Raw genomic sequence first — 18,694 nt, forward strand, 5'->3', positions numbered from 1 at the left:
TTTGCAATTATTCGAATAGCTTTTTTTTGGAGTTTTAATGCTCTCTGAAACTGAGAGCTTGCGCACGCTCCCCACAGGACCACTCCGTAAGACAAATGGGGGTAAATTAAGCCATAATACACCGTTATCAGTACCTGACTTGGGCAGTATTTTGCTAAGGATCTCAAGACATAAATGCCTGAGGACATTTTTGCGCAAACATGATTGATGTGTTCATTCCAAGTCAACCCTCGATCAAGGAGTATTCCTAGGAATTTTGAAGAGCGGACTTCTTCCAGTGTGGAATCAGCTAACAAGACGGCAGATCCACAATGGTTGCCTACATCGCGCAAAGCAAAATTTAAAACGTTGGATTTTGAGGAGTTTGTTGTGAGATTGAGGCTTTGGAAGTATTGTACACAGTTATTGATGTCAACAAAGGCTTGTTGTTCCAACACTTCACTTGATCTTGCACTAAAACAGAGAGTCGTATCATCAGCATACTGCACTAGTGCTCCATGCAGAAGTGATGATCCTATGTCGTTGACATAAAGCAGGAAAAGCATAGGACTGAGAATGGATCCCTGGGGAACACCGTACCTCAGTTCTATTGGTTTTGACGATTGATTTGATATTTGGACAACTTGGGATCTATGACTTAGAAATGAGCTAAGCCATTTAAGGGGCACGCCTCTGATGCCATGTGACCCAAGTCTGTCGAGCAGTATGCTATGGTCAACGCAGTCGAATGCTTTGGACAAGTCTAAGAACACACTCATTGTGTGGTTCCGACATTCTATTCCCTCTACAATCATATCGACAAGACTCACTACTGCGTCTGTCGTCGATTTGCCCTTTCTGAATCCAAATTGTTCATTTGAGAGCTGACTGTATTTGTCCAAAAATTGAAGCATTCTTATGAGAAAAAGCTTTTCAAAAATTTTGCTCAATACTGGCAAAATTGAGACAGGCCGATAGTTATTGATTGAAAATTGATCGTCTTTTTTGAAAATTGGAACAACTTTTGCAATTTTCAGGAGGGAGGGGAAAACTCCTGTTTGGAATGAAGAATTTACCAATTTGTTTAAAGGTCTCACCAAATGCTTGCAGCATTGTTTGATGAGCCATGTGGACATTAGATTAAGATCATTTGACTTTTTGGCTGGGAGCTGCTGAATAATTCGGTGAAGCTCATCCTCAGTGACAGGCGTCAGCAACATGGAGGCTGCTGGACTCTGTCTTCGCGAGGGACGTACTTGCGGTTCAGACGGCCGAGGACTTTGCCCAACAGCAACGGATGCGAAAAATTCGTTAAACTGATTGGCAACCTCAGTTCCATCCTCCACAAGTATATTCCCATTTTTAATTTTGATTTGTTTTTTAACTTTTGTTTTATTGTTAATGATGTCCCAAGTTGTTTTTGAAATATTTTTAGAAGATAGAATAGATTTGGAGACATCGTATGCTTTCGCAGCTTGGATCACTTTCCTGTAAATTTTTTTGTATTTTTTGAAGAATGTTTTGAAATTTTCATTACAAGTACGTTTGTTACTTTCAGAGAAAAATTTCACTTTCTCTCTCGAGACCAGAATACCTTTTGTGATCCATCTGTTTTTTGACGTTTTTTAGCAAATATTAATCGTTTTTGTAGGGCAGCATGTGTTAATATGGAAATTTAGGACGTCGTTAAATGTTTTGAACTGCTGCTCTACAGATTGAGAAGAGTGAAGGAAACTCCACGTTTCTGTTGACAGGGAAGTGTTGAGGTGAGCGATGTTTTCTGGCCTTGTGTCTCTTATTTTTTGGTTAATTTTGGGCTCCCTTTCAAGTTTCATTCCACTGACGACAGCTTCTTGCCCGTAGTGGTCAGATATAGCTGTGTTTACCACAGATACCGCGACACAAAAGCAGAGTGACAAAACAAGAAACAACCACATGCACCTTATGCCTGTAAGGAATGACAAGAGATTAGAAAATAAACAGAACAATCCTACAAATTCAAAAGATATAAAATACCATAATTTATCTTCTGGCGTAAAATGACCTCAGGATGGTGATTAAGGGCAACTACTTTTTACGTAATATATATTCTATTTTTATACATTATCCACAATCGCGACATATTTGAATACGCTATTTCTTTATAGTAGCTTGGATTTATTTCACGACATGACATCCTGTTCACTTTCTTTTGCGCAAATAATTGTATATTTGTAACGACGCAACAATGGCCATTGATAGAGCTAGCGAATAGACGGCGAGGCGCGGCGCTAGCATGACAAGAGGCAGGCAGCTGCTGTTTGGCGGATGGCGCTGCGGGGCAGTGGCACGCGACTTGTAACGGCTACTAACGGACATCTGCCCCTCTAGGCTCTCCCTTCTCTTTCCCCTATCGACATCGTATATAGTTCAGCTGTTGAAACGGGTTAAGGTTTTACACCGCTTTCTTGTTAATAATCGAGTTCGATCTAACCGGAGTACACACACAGAAGAATGGGAACTACTAATTTTAGGGAAATATGAACAATTTCCGGTTGAATAATAAATGACAGGTTGTATTATGCAGGTTGTATAATACCTTAACAAACCTCGGGGTATTGGCGGGAAACAAAAAACTGAACTGTAAAACTAGGAGTCTCACTTCGTTATCCGTCACCACGTCAGTGTTTTTTGACCTAAATATTCATATTTTATTAATGGTTTATATTGAACTCTATCAAACGCGAAAGGTTAGCCTAATTGTCTTGTTACAATCTAACCGTGGTGTTAAAATTAACTAAAAGATATTTTGTACATGCTACTGAAATATATTATCTGGTTAAAAATTAAGAAAATTTTATAACTTTAATATCATATTCGTGAAACATTATGTAATAGAAATGAGAGAAGGGTAAAAATGTCTAAAATACGACAAAATATTTTATACTCAATTTTTAAACCCCGACGGAAAATTAACAAAAAATTGTTATAGGGTAATATTGCTTGATACTTCTAATACTTTTAAATTAATTTACACGTAATTTTTCTTTTTATTTATTTATTTCACTTCTGAAGGTAAACCCAATGTACAATTATAAACGAAGATCTACCAAGAGAAATATAATCATATTATATTAAATTAGGTCGTACACAGGTGGTTTATGTTTACTACTTAAACAGTACCGGTACAAAAAACTATATAAGTAAAAAAGCATAAATATACTAATATATTAATACATAACAATAATATATACAGGATTTTCACAAAAAGGTGTCACAAACTTATGTGGGTGATAGTAGTCATCATTTCAAACAAGCAAGTCATATAAACATATATTGAGAAATGTTTCATTTAGCCGCTAGCCGCCATTTTGTATAAAAACATTTATATCACTACACCACACCATAAATGCAAGAACGGTATGCATTGCACGGTAAGTGTTACGGTATTCATTTGTTTATATGTTTAGGTACAGAAACCAAAGTTGGCACGTAGGTTTGAGTAGATAAGAGGTAAATAAAAAATAATAATTCTTTACTATTAACAAAATAGCGTCTGTTGAAAATTGTTAAAGTCAAATAAAAAACCCATTATATTATAAACAATGTACTATATACCAACTATTTGAACAATTTTATTAAACTTCCAACGGTACTTGTTTAAATGAAATTCGTCACTGCATAAGCGAGCACGACCACTTTAAAGTTACGCTTGCACAAGCCGGGAGCGCAAAACATGTCACAGTTGTGAAGTTTCAGTTGTTTGTTAATCTTGGCTAATGTAAGCGTATCTTTAAAGTGGTCGTGCTCACTCATGCATTGACGGATTTCGTTGAAAACGTACTGTTAGAATTGTTATAAAAATTGTAAAATAGTTAGTAACGGCTGGAGATAAAAATGTTAAATTCTTGACAGTATGTACATGAGTTATAGCCTCAGGGATTGACATGTTTTTATTCATTTATGCATTAAGGAAATTAAATAATTTAAATTAAGTATTGATTAAGAAAATGACATGCGAATTTGAGTTCCGCTTCACTAAGCGTATGAAATCTGTCACCGGTAAAGACTGACCCCTGGAATCTGGAGCCCACATATGTCTGGATCTCCATAGTCAGCGACCTAGACTACAAAGAAGCTGTCTGGTTACCCAACAGCTACCCATTGTAATCTAGATGAAGAGGTAATACTCATTGTGTCATCAGTTGCTCAATTCAGTCCACTACGATGTTTTAGACACGATCCCAAAGCACGGTGAAGCAATCGAGATTTTTACACAAATGAGATTCAGATTCCAGGTGTCATTCTGTGACAGTGTCACATTTCAGGCGCTGCACTAAGCGGAAGGTGGAATTGAGCTTAATACAATTCACATTGAATCAACCTTTATACCATAGCGACATGACATGCAATGTTTTAATATGTGTTTGTTAACGAAATTTATGGTTTTGAAACAAAAATGTCATTCTCGAAAGCTACAACACATGTACACACTGAACAAATTTCTAATTTGTATCTTCAACCTTTTTATTTTTGCCTAATTACATATAATTGGGCATATTTCAGTTGGTTTGTCAATTTTTGTGAAATCGATACCGATAAGCTGCGCCATTTAGAACCCAACATTGTTTCAATTCAACAAAAGTACTACGGTCTTGATAAGACTATAAGACTCAATCTGATATTAAAATTGATTAAAATTCAATCTTTACAAAAACTATATAACCCATGTACAGAAATAAAATCGAATTAAACGCTTGTTTAGAGTCTTGTTTATAACAAATCTTGTATTCTTAACCCTTGAAATAATTTTGAAACTATTAACTGGGAAAATGAACACAGTAGTATGTCAATAAACGAAACGTTAGCCAATAATATAAGACGGTAAGATACAATATCGGTTCGATGTCGATGTTGTTAAATCTGGTAATGTTCAAGTAATCATGTAATTATTATTGAACATAAATTGTGCTATAGTTTTATTAATATTAATAATTGCACCGTGACACTGAAATACAAACCAGGGCTAGATTTACACATGGGCTTAAAGGGCTATAACCTCCGGTCGCAAATTATGGGAAAGAAAATTTACAAATATAAATGTATATAAACTAATAATGAAGTTGAAAAGTAAGTACAACAAACCCTTTAAATCAGTGGAATATAGAGCCAAAAAGGCAGGCTCTACTATTATCGTTTCTAAAATTAAAATACCTTTTTTCGGTTCAATAATTATCCTTCTGCGGCTAATGTGCATTATAGCACAGTATATTACGTAATACAACTGGTGAAAAATAAATCGACTAGAAACTCGCGATTATAGTGCAAATTTGATAAAAATGTCACAGGGAAATATTGACATGTTCCAACTATATCTATCCTACAATCTATCTCACATGTGCTAGCTCTACAATCTACGCACTAAGCGATCGCCGCAGAGTTTTGCACTCTCTACGATGAAAGTTTGGTATGCAAGAGGCCCCGACTTGTGAGACCAGTCCTGTCGACAGTCACTGGTAGCCTAATAATAAACTTTTGTATTTTGTATGACTAATACGCTTTCTTTTAAAGCAACAAGCACCGTAGCTTACACAGAATGTAAAAGCAGTTGTCAAAATAGTGAACTGTGCTCGTACTTTACTCATACTTGTAATTACGTGTTTTAAAGGCTTATGTAAATTAGATTGGGTTGATTAAATATAAGTGAATATCGAGTAGCAGGAGCTACGGCACTGTAATTATTGAATTTTAAAATTATTATAGTTATCATTCACTTGTATTCAATTCTCATTTAAAGTTTAACCGAACAAGATGTAATGATTTATTTATTTTAATTGAACAGAAGTTCATTATTGAATTAAGTTATTTTACTCACTGTTCTATTTTCCAAAACACGTAACATAGTTTTTTTTATATATCACGTGAGCGACAGCAGCAATGCTCAGTATGCACACTACGGTACACTTCCATCTAATGCAGTTTTATAAAAAATAGTAGTAGCTTTGACTTAAAAAGAAAATATACCGCGCATCAATATAAGGATTGTCTGGCAGAAATGTTGTGACGTAATAGCAGTTCTGTGAGGCGATTTGTAGATAGCGACATTGCACTGTCTTTTGCTATAAACTCTTTTAATTTTTCTTGTAATTATCTAATTTGATTAATAATATTTAAGTATTTGGCACTTTTTATTATTGCCAGAGTTTAATTGATAAAATATGTTGTGCTTTTCTGTATTGTATTTATCATTCCCGTATCTTTTCGTTTACCACAACCAAATCCAAATCGTTGCAGGTGGTGACAGATTTTAACCTTTTATGGCCTATATTCTCATAAACTGTTACATTGTCAAAGTTGGTAGACTGACGGGGAGCAATGTGTGGTTATCAATTGGGGGGGGGGGGGGAGACGGCGTTATCGCAGTAGCCCAGGAGCGGCAGATTTTAAAATTCGCCTGTGTTTACTACGAATTAAAATTGATAGCTATAGGTTGCATCACAGAAGGTTAAACATTATGCAATTCGTATACATTACGTATTTACTTTTATTGGCGTGTCATAGGAAAAATTCCGAAATCAGATTTAGACGTCTTTTACTGTCAAGGGTTTTAATTTTTAAAGCCGTACAATAGATTTAGTGGTGATGAATGCGCCACAAAGGAAACAATATGCTGTTTGATCTGGGTACCGGTAGGAGGGCGGCAGAGAGCGACAGCTGGAGGGCCGTAGCCGCGACGGTTGGGACGGGAGTGAGGGGAGCCAGGTGCGAGCCCTTGGCGCGTGCTACGGTGGGGCGGGGCACATTTCCCTTCTCCCCACTCTAATTTAAAGTTCCAGTCAGTGGCTTTTAAACTTCTCGACCGGCAGGACATTACTGTAGATCCGGGTTGTGTTGCTACTTTAGCTCGCATAAAACATTACATTTGATAATTTTTATTTATTATAACAACTTGTTACTTGGTCCGTAAAATGTCTAATTTAGAATATGATTTATTTTTTTTCATTTGGAAGCGTACTTAAAATAACTTATAGCAGAATAAATAGTTTCATAGGAGCTGTGGTCCTGTTTAAAAGGTGAAATTTTGTTGTTGTAAAGGGTGAAAACAAAAGAGTGAATTTGTTTTCATTTGGACATAATAATGAGTTCAAGGTCGTCCGGATACAGTAACGCCGCGTACTGCACTATGTACGATAACGACGACCAGGAGAGTTGTTCTATGTACCAGTGTGACAACGAAACGTTCGTGGATGATGTGTTTTATGACCACGAACCCGAGAGAAGCCGGGAACCTCCACTGGGAGCCTCGGGAAGCTTCCGTTTCGTGGAATCAAGGTCCAGCACGCCCAGCTCTACCCCGCGCAAACAGCAGCAGCGACGGCGCCAGCGTTCCTTCAGCGCGCCCAGGAATCAGAACACGATGAGCGTGTTAGCGCCGATGATCGCCCAGGCACGGTGCAACCAACAGACGCCAGGTATTCGTCGTTCCAGATCCGCCGTCTTCTGCAAGGAAAGCGAGGATAGAAGGACGTCTCTGGGTGACGCTAGTGATGCTAGGGACCTGTCAACCCAGAGAGGACACCCAACCAGAAGGACCATTTCTGTCGGTCAACAACAAGGATACCGTGTATCTCCTGCGCGACCGTATTGTGAACCACGACCTCGAGACACTTCCCTTTCGGTCTACGACCTTCGCTCCATCAACTCTTCTTTCTGCCAGAAGCCTCGACAGTGTTTGATTGCCGAGAGAAAGAGTTCCGCGAATTTGGCCATAATTCCTCCCAACACCAGGCCCTTGCTGTCGCCCTCGCCTCTGGAGTCACCTACCAAGAAGGGCTCCTGGGCCGCTCTCCCGAGTCGTCCTACCAACAACACTCTCTGGCTATCTGGGCTCTTCCTGCTCTTCACCAGCACTGTTAACTGCCTTCTGTGTTTCTACCTTCTAGCAAAGGTAACTACAACGTTTGTTTACTGTTACCTCTAAACAAGTGAAATTTGATTAATGTTATAACACCTATTCCTAAAGGAATGGATTGATATGGTTATTTATTATGTGTTCATATAACGTTTTCGGCTACTATAATAATATGAATATCGGCAATAATGATAATCCGGGGAAAGACAGGCTTTTTCAAATAATTTTTGCTGGGCTCCATTAAATCTGTATACGCCCCTGCTCACTCATCCGCTCATTACATGACCTCTCCGATTATTTGAATCGCAACGATTTAGTAATTAATGTGCATTGGAAATTTCATAATCTACCCTCGCAAATCTTTTAAAACTAAGACAGTTTTCAAAGCAGTTGTCACATTGAGAAGTCTTTACACGATACAAATAGCTCCCGAATGTTACATAAGGAGACGAGTTTTGCTTACTTCCATAACCAACACCGGAAATTATAATAACACGATTATAATGTTTATAGGAATTTAAATGTTATTGATGAGCCCCGGAAATTAAGAATTAATATCGAACTGTGCACGAATGGGCGATTAAATTGATGCGGCTATCTTATCGGTTCGTCTAATTCTACAAAAATAGTAATAATATTTGTACATTCGTGGCTCTAAGTAGATAGCGGCACAAACAACGAATACAGTAAACAATAGTTTACCATCCGGCACAACATCATGTTCTTATTTGTTCAAACTATACTTAAGTTGCTATTTATTTTAATTTAAAAAACGTTCATAAAAGATAGCTAAAAACTTTTATAATTTTTCCGTAACACCTCTGAAAATGTTTGACTACTGTCTTATTTTATTTTACGTACCATTCTGCTGATTTTGTTTACACATTTTTTGTTTACATTTTTAACGCAACACATTATGATGAATGAAAAAGAAATGACAGAGAACGTGTTATATTTCATTGTCATCAGATGCTACTTTAAAATCAATAAATAATACATTTAACAACACAATTTCAATTTTTTATGATTTTATTTTAGTTATTTTTTATAATTAAGAGGTTTGACATACGTGATGCTCTTGTGAAAATAACTCCCATACCAGCTTAGTTTGGGTTAAGTAAATGAACAGAAAAATATAAAAATATATAGTTTTGTTGCAGTTTGGAATGAACAAACAGAGTCCACACTATCAACAAAATTATTATATTTAATTTTTCTTCCAATGTGATTGCACTGTTTGGCCTTAACATATACGCCACCCATATAAGGTTAGAATTGAATGGGTGTAAACTTATAGATATCTGGAATAACTCGAAGTTAATTAATTCACATACATGTAAGTTTGTTATTAACGTTTTGTCAAACATTAATAATACTGGACTCATAATATAAACTTTAGTGGCAGTACATGTTATAATAATTCATTAGCTTTAATAAAAAGTAATATTTTATTATGTCTTCCAATTAAAAGATCACGTGTTCAGTGTTAAGGATTTAGAGGAGCGTCATACAAATTGTTAGTATTATCTCAAAGAAGATAGTCTATCCAATGGGTTTACACGAGCAATCCCTATAAATAAATGTAACAGACGATGTATAAGGTCAGGAGTACGATACACAAAAGAGAACAAGTTTCTCATTTTGGATTACCCGACACAAAAATTCTCTGAAGTGAATTATATCTGAAGTAATTACACTTGAAATATTGCGCAAGTAGCCCCCATCCTCCTAAAATAACCGTGGTTGTAACACTTAATTTTGTACTAAATAAGTGCTCTAGGAAATAATGGGAAGTGTGATTATTTGTTTTCAATAATTTACAAAGATTATATGTTAGTAGGTCACATCATTAACTAGAACTGGTTCGCATGCTGTAAATTATTTATACTAAACTAACAGACAATCTAGCTGTTATGCTACTAATTGTAGATTTAGAGTTATCATCGGTGCATTTTTTACTATCACCGACATTTTAGTATTATATACGAGAAATCAGCAGGGTATCAGATTTCTCAGAAAATAGATGAAACAGCGTCCTAAGTTAGATGACGTCCACAATCTTGCCTTATTATCAATATCTATGGTAATTAAATCCAGCCTCGGTTCAACAACCTCGTCCTCGTAGGCTACATCGAAAGATCGCCAAAATGACTAATATAAACGCTAATAAAACGTTTTTTCTGTATAAATCTATTAGGAGTAATGATCTTAGATGTTCTGACATAAGTTGTTGTCATCAAAATATCACAAAACATTTATGTCATACTTAAATTGTAGTTACTTCGGCACAAAACTATTATTGCAGTATGACATATTTCCTCCGCTTTCGATTATTTATTGAATCCATTAAGTGTAATGCCAAATGACATAGTAATTGATATTAATTGGTCGGTATGTTGATGGCGTCGCCGAATGCAGTGTTGATTGTTAGCAATATGTGAGATAACGGGTGAGCAGCCCAACCCCAACCGCAACCGCAACCGGCCTACCTACCCCTCCATCGCTATGAGCGCTCTGATCGTTCTAAGAAAATTTTCTTTTGAAAATAGTATCTTTACGATGTATTATGTTTGTTTTGCTTCTTATGATTCTTTTAAGACTAGTGTGATAGCCATGTCTTGAGTTTTTACCTTTTTTGCCAGCCTAATCTTGTTAAGTACTTTATACCTGAAGAAAATAAGATACCAGTTCTTGTAGTGCTGAGTTTTTGTTGTAACTCACAACGAAGTCCAATGTCCGTAATCTTGTTATGCTTTCAAATTATCGATCGTTAATAGTTAACTTTAAACAAAGAAAATGTATGTCAAAACTTCATGTCATCAAATGAGACTGTTTTCACGAGATGGCGAAACAGTATCCCTGGTTAATGGACAAACACAATACAACTCTTCCACAGTATTACTTTCTTGCTTAACTCTGACGTTTTAATTAAATCAGTCAGTGCAATACACAAGGGACGAACATATTGCATGTCTCAAAAACAGCAGGAAGTGTAGCATGTAGCACCAGCACTTGAGTTAGATGTCTCGTGTGACATGCATCTGAGAGTTAGGAAAAATAGGTAACTGCATCTCAGGGACGTTTTTCCCGATATCAAGACTGGGTAAAAATAAGCCATGCAAATCTAAAACTACTATGCATTAAAGCAGAACATTTGTTTATGTTTGAATATATATATACAGAGTGTTCACAAAAGGGTGCCACAAACTTGTGTGGGAGAAGTATTCATCATTTCAAGCAAAACATGTCCAATAAATATAGATAGAGAAATGTGTCGTTAAGTCGTTACCACCATTGTGTATTCTTTGTTAAAAAATAATATCTCTAGAACGATTTAAGCTAAGGAAACCAAATTTTGCACACAGGTTTGAATAGATAAGAGGAAAATTTAAAAAAAAAGATAATTGTGTTATTTTCTTTAATATTAAAATAATGGCGTCTGTTGAAAATATTTGAAGTCAAATAAAAAAACCTGTATAGTTATAAAACAATGTACTGGGCACCAACTATTTAAACAATTTCATTGCAATTCAAACTGCACTTGTTTCAACGGAATCTATCGTTGCATAAGTGAACACAACCACTTTAAAGGTATGCTTGCACAAGCCGGGAGCAACAAACATTTTGTCTTTTGATAGGCATCAGCTGTTTTAAATGGGTTATAAAAGATATAAAATATTTTTCAATTTTTATAACAATTTCAACAGTATTTTTGCTAACAAAATCTGTCAACACATAAGTTAGCATGACCACTTTACAGATACGCTTGCACAAGGCAGGAGCAACAAAGAACTTATAACTGCAACCAACATGTTTGACGCTCCCCGCTGACAAGATAGAATTTTTTGTAAAGTTAATCTATTAACTTAACAAAAATATGTTCTAAAGTCCCAACTTTGCTCTGAGACTTGTAGAACATTTGCTGGCTGATCTGGTGACTTCCCAATGCTGCCATGAGGATTTGTGGGAGATGATTACAGGCAAAAACTTAGAACAATTTGTTGATAATGTACAAAATATTGCCTTTACTTTGGTATGATTTTATTATTTTGATTAATTCTATACTAGTTCACATAGTTTTGTGTATAAGGAGTAAATAGAAAGTTGTGCCAATGACATAACTTAATTACATTAAGTCTATTTATATAAATTATCTCTTTAATGACAATGGCTACCTGTTGTCAGTAGACTACTAGTGTTCAGTAAATGAGCTGTGTTATTTTGTTGAAGCTTGGTTTCCAGAAGGGGCGCCACTACTACATAGATTTAGCAGTGATCTCTGGCTTCGCTCTCCTAGTGCTCGGATTCGTTGGGATGCGAATGGGACGATGGGAGTGGTTCCTCAATCGTAACTATCTAGCTGGTAAGTTTTACGTTATTCAGTAGTTTTTAGAATCTTAGAATCTAGAAATGTACCAGTGAACTGAAATGATGGTTAAGGAGATCATATATGTGTTTATTTAGTTATTTATAAACACACACATTAGGTTTTTAAAATTTAAGGAAAAGTGATGGTAATAAACATTAGTTGGAGACTATTGTGCTTTTTTCTGAAGCTTTCTTCTCAAAGTCAGATTTTATACAGTTTGAATAAAATAAACAGACTGCTGAAGAGTTAAAATAGAAAAAAGTCAGAAGAAGATACATTTTAGTTGATTTATAATAATGCCTTCTCATTGATATTTAAGTATTTAAGAATAATTTAGTATATAAACATAATTAATGTAATGTAGTATTTAATGAAATGTTTACAAAATAATGGACTACAAGAGAAAAATAAAACCATATTACCATTTGATCAACAATCCAGGTAAAGCTTTTTCATGCTTTTCTGGGTTTTTCATGAACAAATTATTTTGACGTGACCATGAAGGATGAATCTTTTGAGGTACTAATGAGTAATAATTTCTGCTAGAATTTTCTGTAGTACAGATGATACCTCAAATTTTATATAATAGAGTTTAATAGTTATTTGTGTGTAGTTTGTTGATAGTGGTATGGTAATTTAACCAGACATGGTGAGTGAAATTGAATTGTGTATGTGTGAAACAAACATAACAATGTTTTAAAATGTTATTGGATTTCCCTATATTTCTCTTTCATAGTAAAAACGTATCCTGCACAGCAGCATATGCTGCACATCTACTAATGTCAAACAAACTCATTACATTTTTATGGTTGTGACGAACATGTTAAATTTCCCATCATACATTTTTATCATATTTGGCTATAACCATCTTTTGAAAAGATCCATTAAAACTCCCAACACTATTCTGCATTGCTGACAAAACTCTTACTTCTTACTTATTTATAAAACTATTTCCCTTTTATTCCACTAAAAAAATTATAAAAATATGCTAAATTATAAAACATGACAAATTATTTGTTCATGCAATAAAATACATAAAATAAAAAACATGTTATATACTGTATATATATATATATATATATATATATATATATATATATATATATATATAATATTATATACATGTATATCCTCAATGTTACTCTACATTTGCATGACAGGTGTATCTAAAAAATTAACTAGGATTAATTTTATTATAATATAAATTACTTGGGATACTCTTTGATAAACACTCTCAGTAAATGTCATAACTATCACAATAAATAAATAAAGCATTAAATATTATTAATTCATAATTGTTTTAAATCACCTGTTGACTGGGCTTTGGTAAAAAAGTTACACTAAATGAAAAAATTTATTGTTGAGAAATTGTTATTGTTATGTATGCACAAAAAAGCAGTTACAAATGATACAAAAAAGCGAGTTTGCCATGATCATTTACGCTTTATGCATTCTATATCGCGGTTAATGATATAAATACCAGAAAACTATTAAATCAAATAACAATCATTTGAAACTAATGCAATATAATAATTATGATATAACATAGTTAAATTTAGGTATGTTTCATATTTTGTACAAAATATTTTGTGAATATCTGTATTAGAGAAAATGGATGTTTTATTTAGTGCCACAGATATCTAAGAACGCTGATATTTTTGACACCTGTTTATAGGACCGTAGATTCAAAATTCTTATATTTTAACATTCTTTTTAAAGACTTTGTTCATGGTTATGTAACAGCTGTTATATGTTCAAGGATACATGGTGCTCAGCATGTTGGACGTGTTGCTGTGTGCTGTGCTGGGTCTGCTGGCCAGTGATTGGCGACCACCAGACTTACCCGAGATCGTGGAGATAGCATCTGGTGCAGTTTGTGGTTTGTCAGCGCTCATGCTGTTACTGGCGCTGTGTCTTGGTGCATCCTCCTGCTGCCGCAATCCTCCTCCAGACAATAGAGTTGCACACAGTGTTCCGAGCTTCATTGTCTAGTTCTGTATATATATGATAGATGTACTTAAACTTTTGAAGTTATAAAAGTGAATTAACACACCCTATTTGACTATACCACCCTTGATTCGCTTGTTCTGAAGTTAGTATCATTGTTGTATATACTGTAAATTATTGGATGTTTCCATAAAGATAGATATCTTGCAGTCGAAGTTGCAAATATTATGTTAACTTTTTTATGAAGTAATTCCTTAAGAAAAATAACCAAACAAGTAGTGAAATATTGATTAAGTGATGTATAACATGATATAATACTTGTAAATAGAAATAAATAAAAAACTCATATATTTGACAGAACTTCAGGAAATACTGAAATAAAAAATATAGATTACTTGACAAAACTATTGCTCTTCTTATTAAAAAATGCTTATCTTAACTATGATCATATTCATCACTAAATTTTAAATAACAACAATTTTTTTTATCATTATGACTTTTGATACTGTATGTAATTTCAAAGCTGGGCCAATTATTCTGGAGGCCATGGCCAAGGGAGTACAGGAGGCAGGATAACTTTTAATTTTTAAAGAGACAAGAAATCCATTAAAACACTTTTAAAGTCTCCTTAGGTTTTAATTTAATGGAAATTATAATTTTATTAATAAGGCTTTTATTGTTATTTATTTGTATGTATCTTTATAATATTAATTTGTAAATTTTAAATGTATGATTTCCTACTAAACTGATTAATTTCAAATCAGATACAAAAAGTAAAAACTTAGATTATAAAGAGAGAACCAGATGTAAGGAATAGTTAAGAGTTAACAAAAGTGATTATGTACACTAAAGATATTAGATTATTTTGTTAGATTTTACAAGGAAATTGGGCATCATCAAAATCTCGACCCAAGCGCTTGCAAACTCTAAATACGGCTCTGTTTCAAGGAGATAATTTTAATATAAAATTTGAGCTAAAAGATTTGTAGAAAAAGATAGCCATTTCAATTATTTATTTAGTTTATGAATCTATTATATTTAATAGTTTTATAAAGAGTCTATAATGTCATAGATTTAAAAATGTATTTTGTTCCAAGATGACATATTAAAATCATTGGCAGAACTACATCTTGGCTTTGTAAGCCATAGTCACATTTTACAATAAATTACCCACTATCAAATTTGCAAAACAAGAACTTGCTCCTTTGTTTAGTTTATATTTTACAGTTTAATCAGAAGTACAGTATGGATTCTTGATGGAATTATTTAAGAGCCAGCTTTAATGGTGACCATCTTAATTTTAGCCCAATAAGAACATGTTAAACCTCAATTACAATGTTATTTTGTCGTAAAATTATGGGAGATGTCTCATTTTAAAGATATAATCAATATGCATCAAAATAACTTTTTAATTGTCTTATATTAATCTTGTCATGTATGAATATTATAATTTGTTTTTCAATAAAAAAAATCTCATATTTTTAGTTCAAATACTCAAAAAGTATGTACTTTACAAGAAAAGCAAAAAAGCATTTGAGAGGGTACCAATCATGTTTTAAAAATGAGACATAAACCATGATTCTATGATTAAAAGTAACAGCGTAAACGTATTTGAGGTTTAACATTGATATTATGGAGTAAAACTCAAAGTTGTTTCACTACAGCTGGCTCTCTTAATAAGAAAGTAATCTGTAGCTATTTAATATTGATGTGAATAATTGCTCAAACATGTTTAAACAGTTTGCGACAGACTGAGCTCATTATGAACTGTTCCACCAATCAATGTCATTTAATAAGCCTTTCCTATGCCCTTGCCTAAGTACAAAGTCGGAAAAGGTTCAGAACCATACTTTCACTGGCCACACTCTCATTAAACCTGTCATTACTTTTTTTATCGCTGTTTGAACACAGAAATACTCAGTAACTGAGGTTAATAATAAAAATTACAAAAGCGAGATCCTTATCAAGTTTTTCTATTTACACTTCGGCTAGTGTTGACTCGGCATTGGAACAAGTATGGTACAGTAATATGATAGCCTAAATATTTTTGAAGTAGTTTTTAAATTTTTAAAATGTACCGTTGCTTCTGGAATGTACATTGTACTTTGAAATTTCAGTCTCATTCAAAATCATGTTGAACACTGTAACACCCATAATTAACAATCTCCATAACTGTATGATATGGCAATAAAGTGAAAAACTCTCATTCATAATTATGTTATAAAATTGGAGCTGATTCATTACAAATAGTATGTAGTTCTGCTACGATTGAAATGTTAACCAAAGATTTAAAGACATTAGTCATTAATTTATAATATTTTAGCTATTACTCTGTGAGTAAATTGATAAATTGATTTTAGAAATAAATGTCAGTGTATTGTAACTAGTTTCTATATAGAATAAAATATTGTTCTTAATAACACGAAATTTTATTGAAACGAAATTCCTGGAACAAACTAAAATCCAATAATAATGTAACAGTACATGAAGTGATCAATTACATAAGTTCACTAAATATATAACGACCATTTAAATAATATTTAAACGATCACCATATTGGTACATGGTTTTAAAACAACCAAACAAAATGTTCAAATAAATATTCGAAATTTTGTTACCTTTGATGAAAAATATTAAAAAATTGAGTGAAAAAGTAACAAAATTATGACACAAGCTGTAAGTATTACCCAACATTCATATGTATATGTAAGTGATAAAAGTAAGTCATAAAATATGTGATATTAAAGATTATCATTTTATCATGTTCAAACATTTGTGGCACAAGTTGAAAGTCTGGGCCCTTGTTAGATAGCAATTAGGGTTGACATTTATTTCCAGTATAGTAATACAAGCGGTGAGTACCGTCTATTGATGGATTATTCGAAAATTTAATTCATTAAAATTTTATTGGGTTACTATCAAATAAACAACTGTTTGGCATTTAGCATTAACTAATACTTGATTCATATCTATCTTGAAAATATTGCTAACTTGTCCTAGTAGTGAATGCTTTTATTAATTGATAGATTTTTAAGAACTAATTTTTCTTTCTGCGTGTTTTAGCCAGTAAATATAGGCAAATTACTGGTCTATTTTACAAAATTGAACTAGTTAATCGATAAATAAGTTATAATAAGTCATATTACTGTAGTGTAAGAATATAAATTATTATATTAAACTAATAATTATAGTATTTGTTATTTTGAAATTAAGTTAACTTGAAATGGACAAATTTATCATATTTATATGGTTTACTTAATTTAAAACAACTATAAAGAAAAGAACACATTCTGTAACTTGTAATTTTTATTTCGATGACATATCCAAAGAATCAACTACAGAAGAAAATTAGAAATAATTGTGGTGAATCATGGCTAAAATCTTTTGATTGATTGAGGCAAATACTTTGGCTGCTAATAGGAGTGAAGGCACCGGGAGGTGATATAATTCAAATTATTTTGATTTAATTACAACTAGATTACAAGTATATTTAAATTGTAAAATGAATTTGAATATTCTCTTTGTAACTGGTACTGTACTATTGAGATTGTTGTAGGAAATTCATACTTATTTTATCTGACAGCCTTAATAATTTTCTGATTATGAAAAAATTGAATAATGTTTTAAAATAACATCAATGTAACTTTTAAAAACTGTCTCACGATTTGAAATGAAGTCTTTAAAACCATTCACTCAATTTCAGTGTTTTAATGAATAATTTAAATGATGTTATCAGTGAATGCGTCAAAGACAAGAATTTTACAGTCATAAAATACATTGCAGTTTACTCTCTGTGGTAATGTTTTGGGAAGTGGCCCAACATAATAACTAAGCAGCTGTCATCCATTTTATTCCTGTCTTTACCAGAAAGAGTACAACAAAATGTTGTCTAGGTTCATGTGTATTTCAGATTAAAAGATTGATTATTTTTAATGCAATACTTTCTATGATAGGCTTTTTATGTATATTATCATATCTTGTTTTGAGTCTTGCTGTTGAATTGTCTCTACTGATAGCTATAATAAATAAAAATACACATTAAACACTCAATAATATGTAATATATTTTTTATATTACAATATAAAGTGATACTTTTATTTTGAGTATAAATAGCAGTGGTAGAAATTAACTGAATAAAAAAACAATGCTTTATTACTTGTGAATATCTCTGAATCAGGTTTCACACAAAAGTGGCTTTTTGGAAAATTTACTATAGAATAAGGCTATTTGTATTATATTTCATGTCATCTTAAGTCCTTTTCCTTTGGATACTTTCATGTAATGCATCTTGCACACCTTTCTCATGCCTCACCTACAAAAAGACATCAGGTAGTAATGTTATTCTTGGAGAATTTGTTACTCTTGGAATATAAGGCTTTTATCGCATGGCCATTAGCAAATAGGACAATTCCTCTTTGAACTTACTAACTTTATTTTTTCCATTTTTCAATCTTTGGGTATATTATTTTTTATAATGTAGTTTTATTACAGTAGTTAATGACCATATA

At 33.2% G+C, this 18,694-nt stretch overlaps 1 protein-coding gene across 2 annotated transcripts; it reads left to right on the forward strand.

The window, feature by feature from the left end:
• Positions 1–6,811: 6,811 nt before the first annotated feature.
• On the forward strand, positions 6,812–16,606 carry LOC124369337. Of its 2 annotated transcripts, none has more exons than XM_046827305.1 (3): positions 6,812–7,906; positions 12,101–12,233; positions 13,999–16,606. In XM_046827305.1, exons 1-3 carry the CDS (start codon positions 7,097–7,099, stop codon positions 14,229–14,231), a joined length of 1,176 nt encoding a protein of 391 aa, XP_046683261.1. In that variant the 5' UTR covers positions 6,812–7,096; the 3' UTR covers positions 14,232–16,606. The 2 variants fall into 2 exon arrangements, with proteins under 2 accessions (XP_046683261.1, XP_046683262.1); XM_046827306.1 differs by having other exon boundaries at positions 12,113–12,233.
• Positions 16,607–18,694: the final 2,088 nt, after the last annotated feature.

Source organism: Homalodisca vitripennis, chromosome X, assembly GCF_021130785.1.
Source record: "Homalodisca vitripennis isolate AUS2020 chromosome X, UT_GWSS_2.1, whole genome shotgun sequence".
Classification (NCBI taxonomy): domain Eukaryota; kingdom Metazoa; phylum Arthropoda; class Insecta; order Hemiptera; family Cicadellidae; genus Homalodisca; species Homalodisca vitripennis.

Excerpts from the sequence above, each read along its gene's own strand:
- LOC124369337 (XM_046827305.1), top strand. The coding sequence starts at position 7,097 with ATGAGTTCAAGGTCGTCCGGATACAGTAACGCCGCGTACTGCACTATG. Across the intron at positions 7,907-12,100 it reads GTTTCTACCTTCTAGCAAAG|CTTGGTTTCCAGAAGGGGCG; the intron begins GTAACTACAACG and ends ATTTTGTTGAAG. Across the intron at positions 12,234-13,998 it reads CAATCGTAACTATCTAGCTG|GATACATGGTGCTCAGCATG; the intron begins GTAAGTTTTACG and ends TATATGTTCAAG.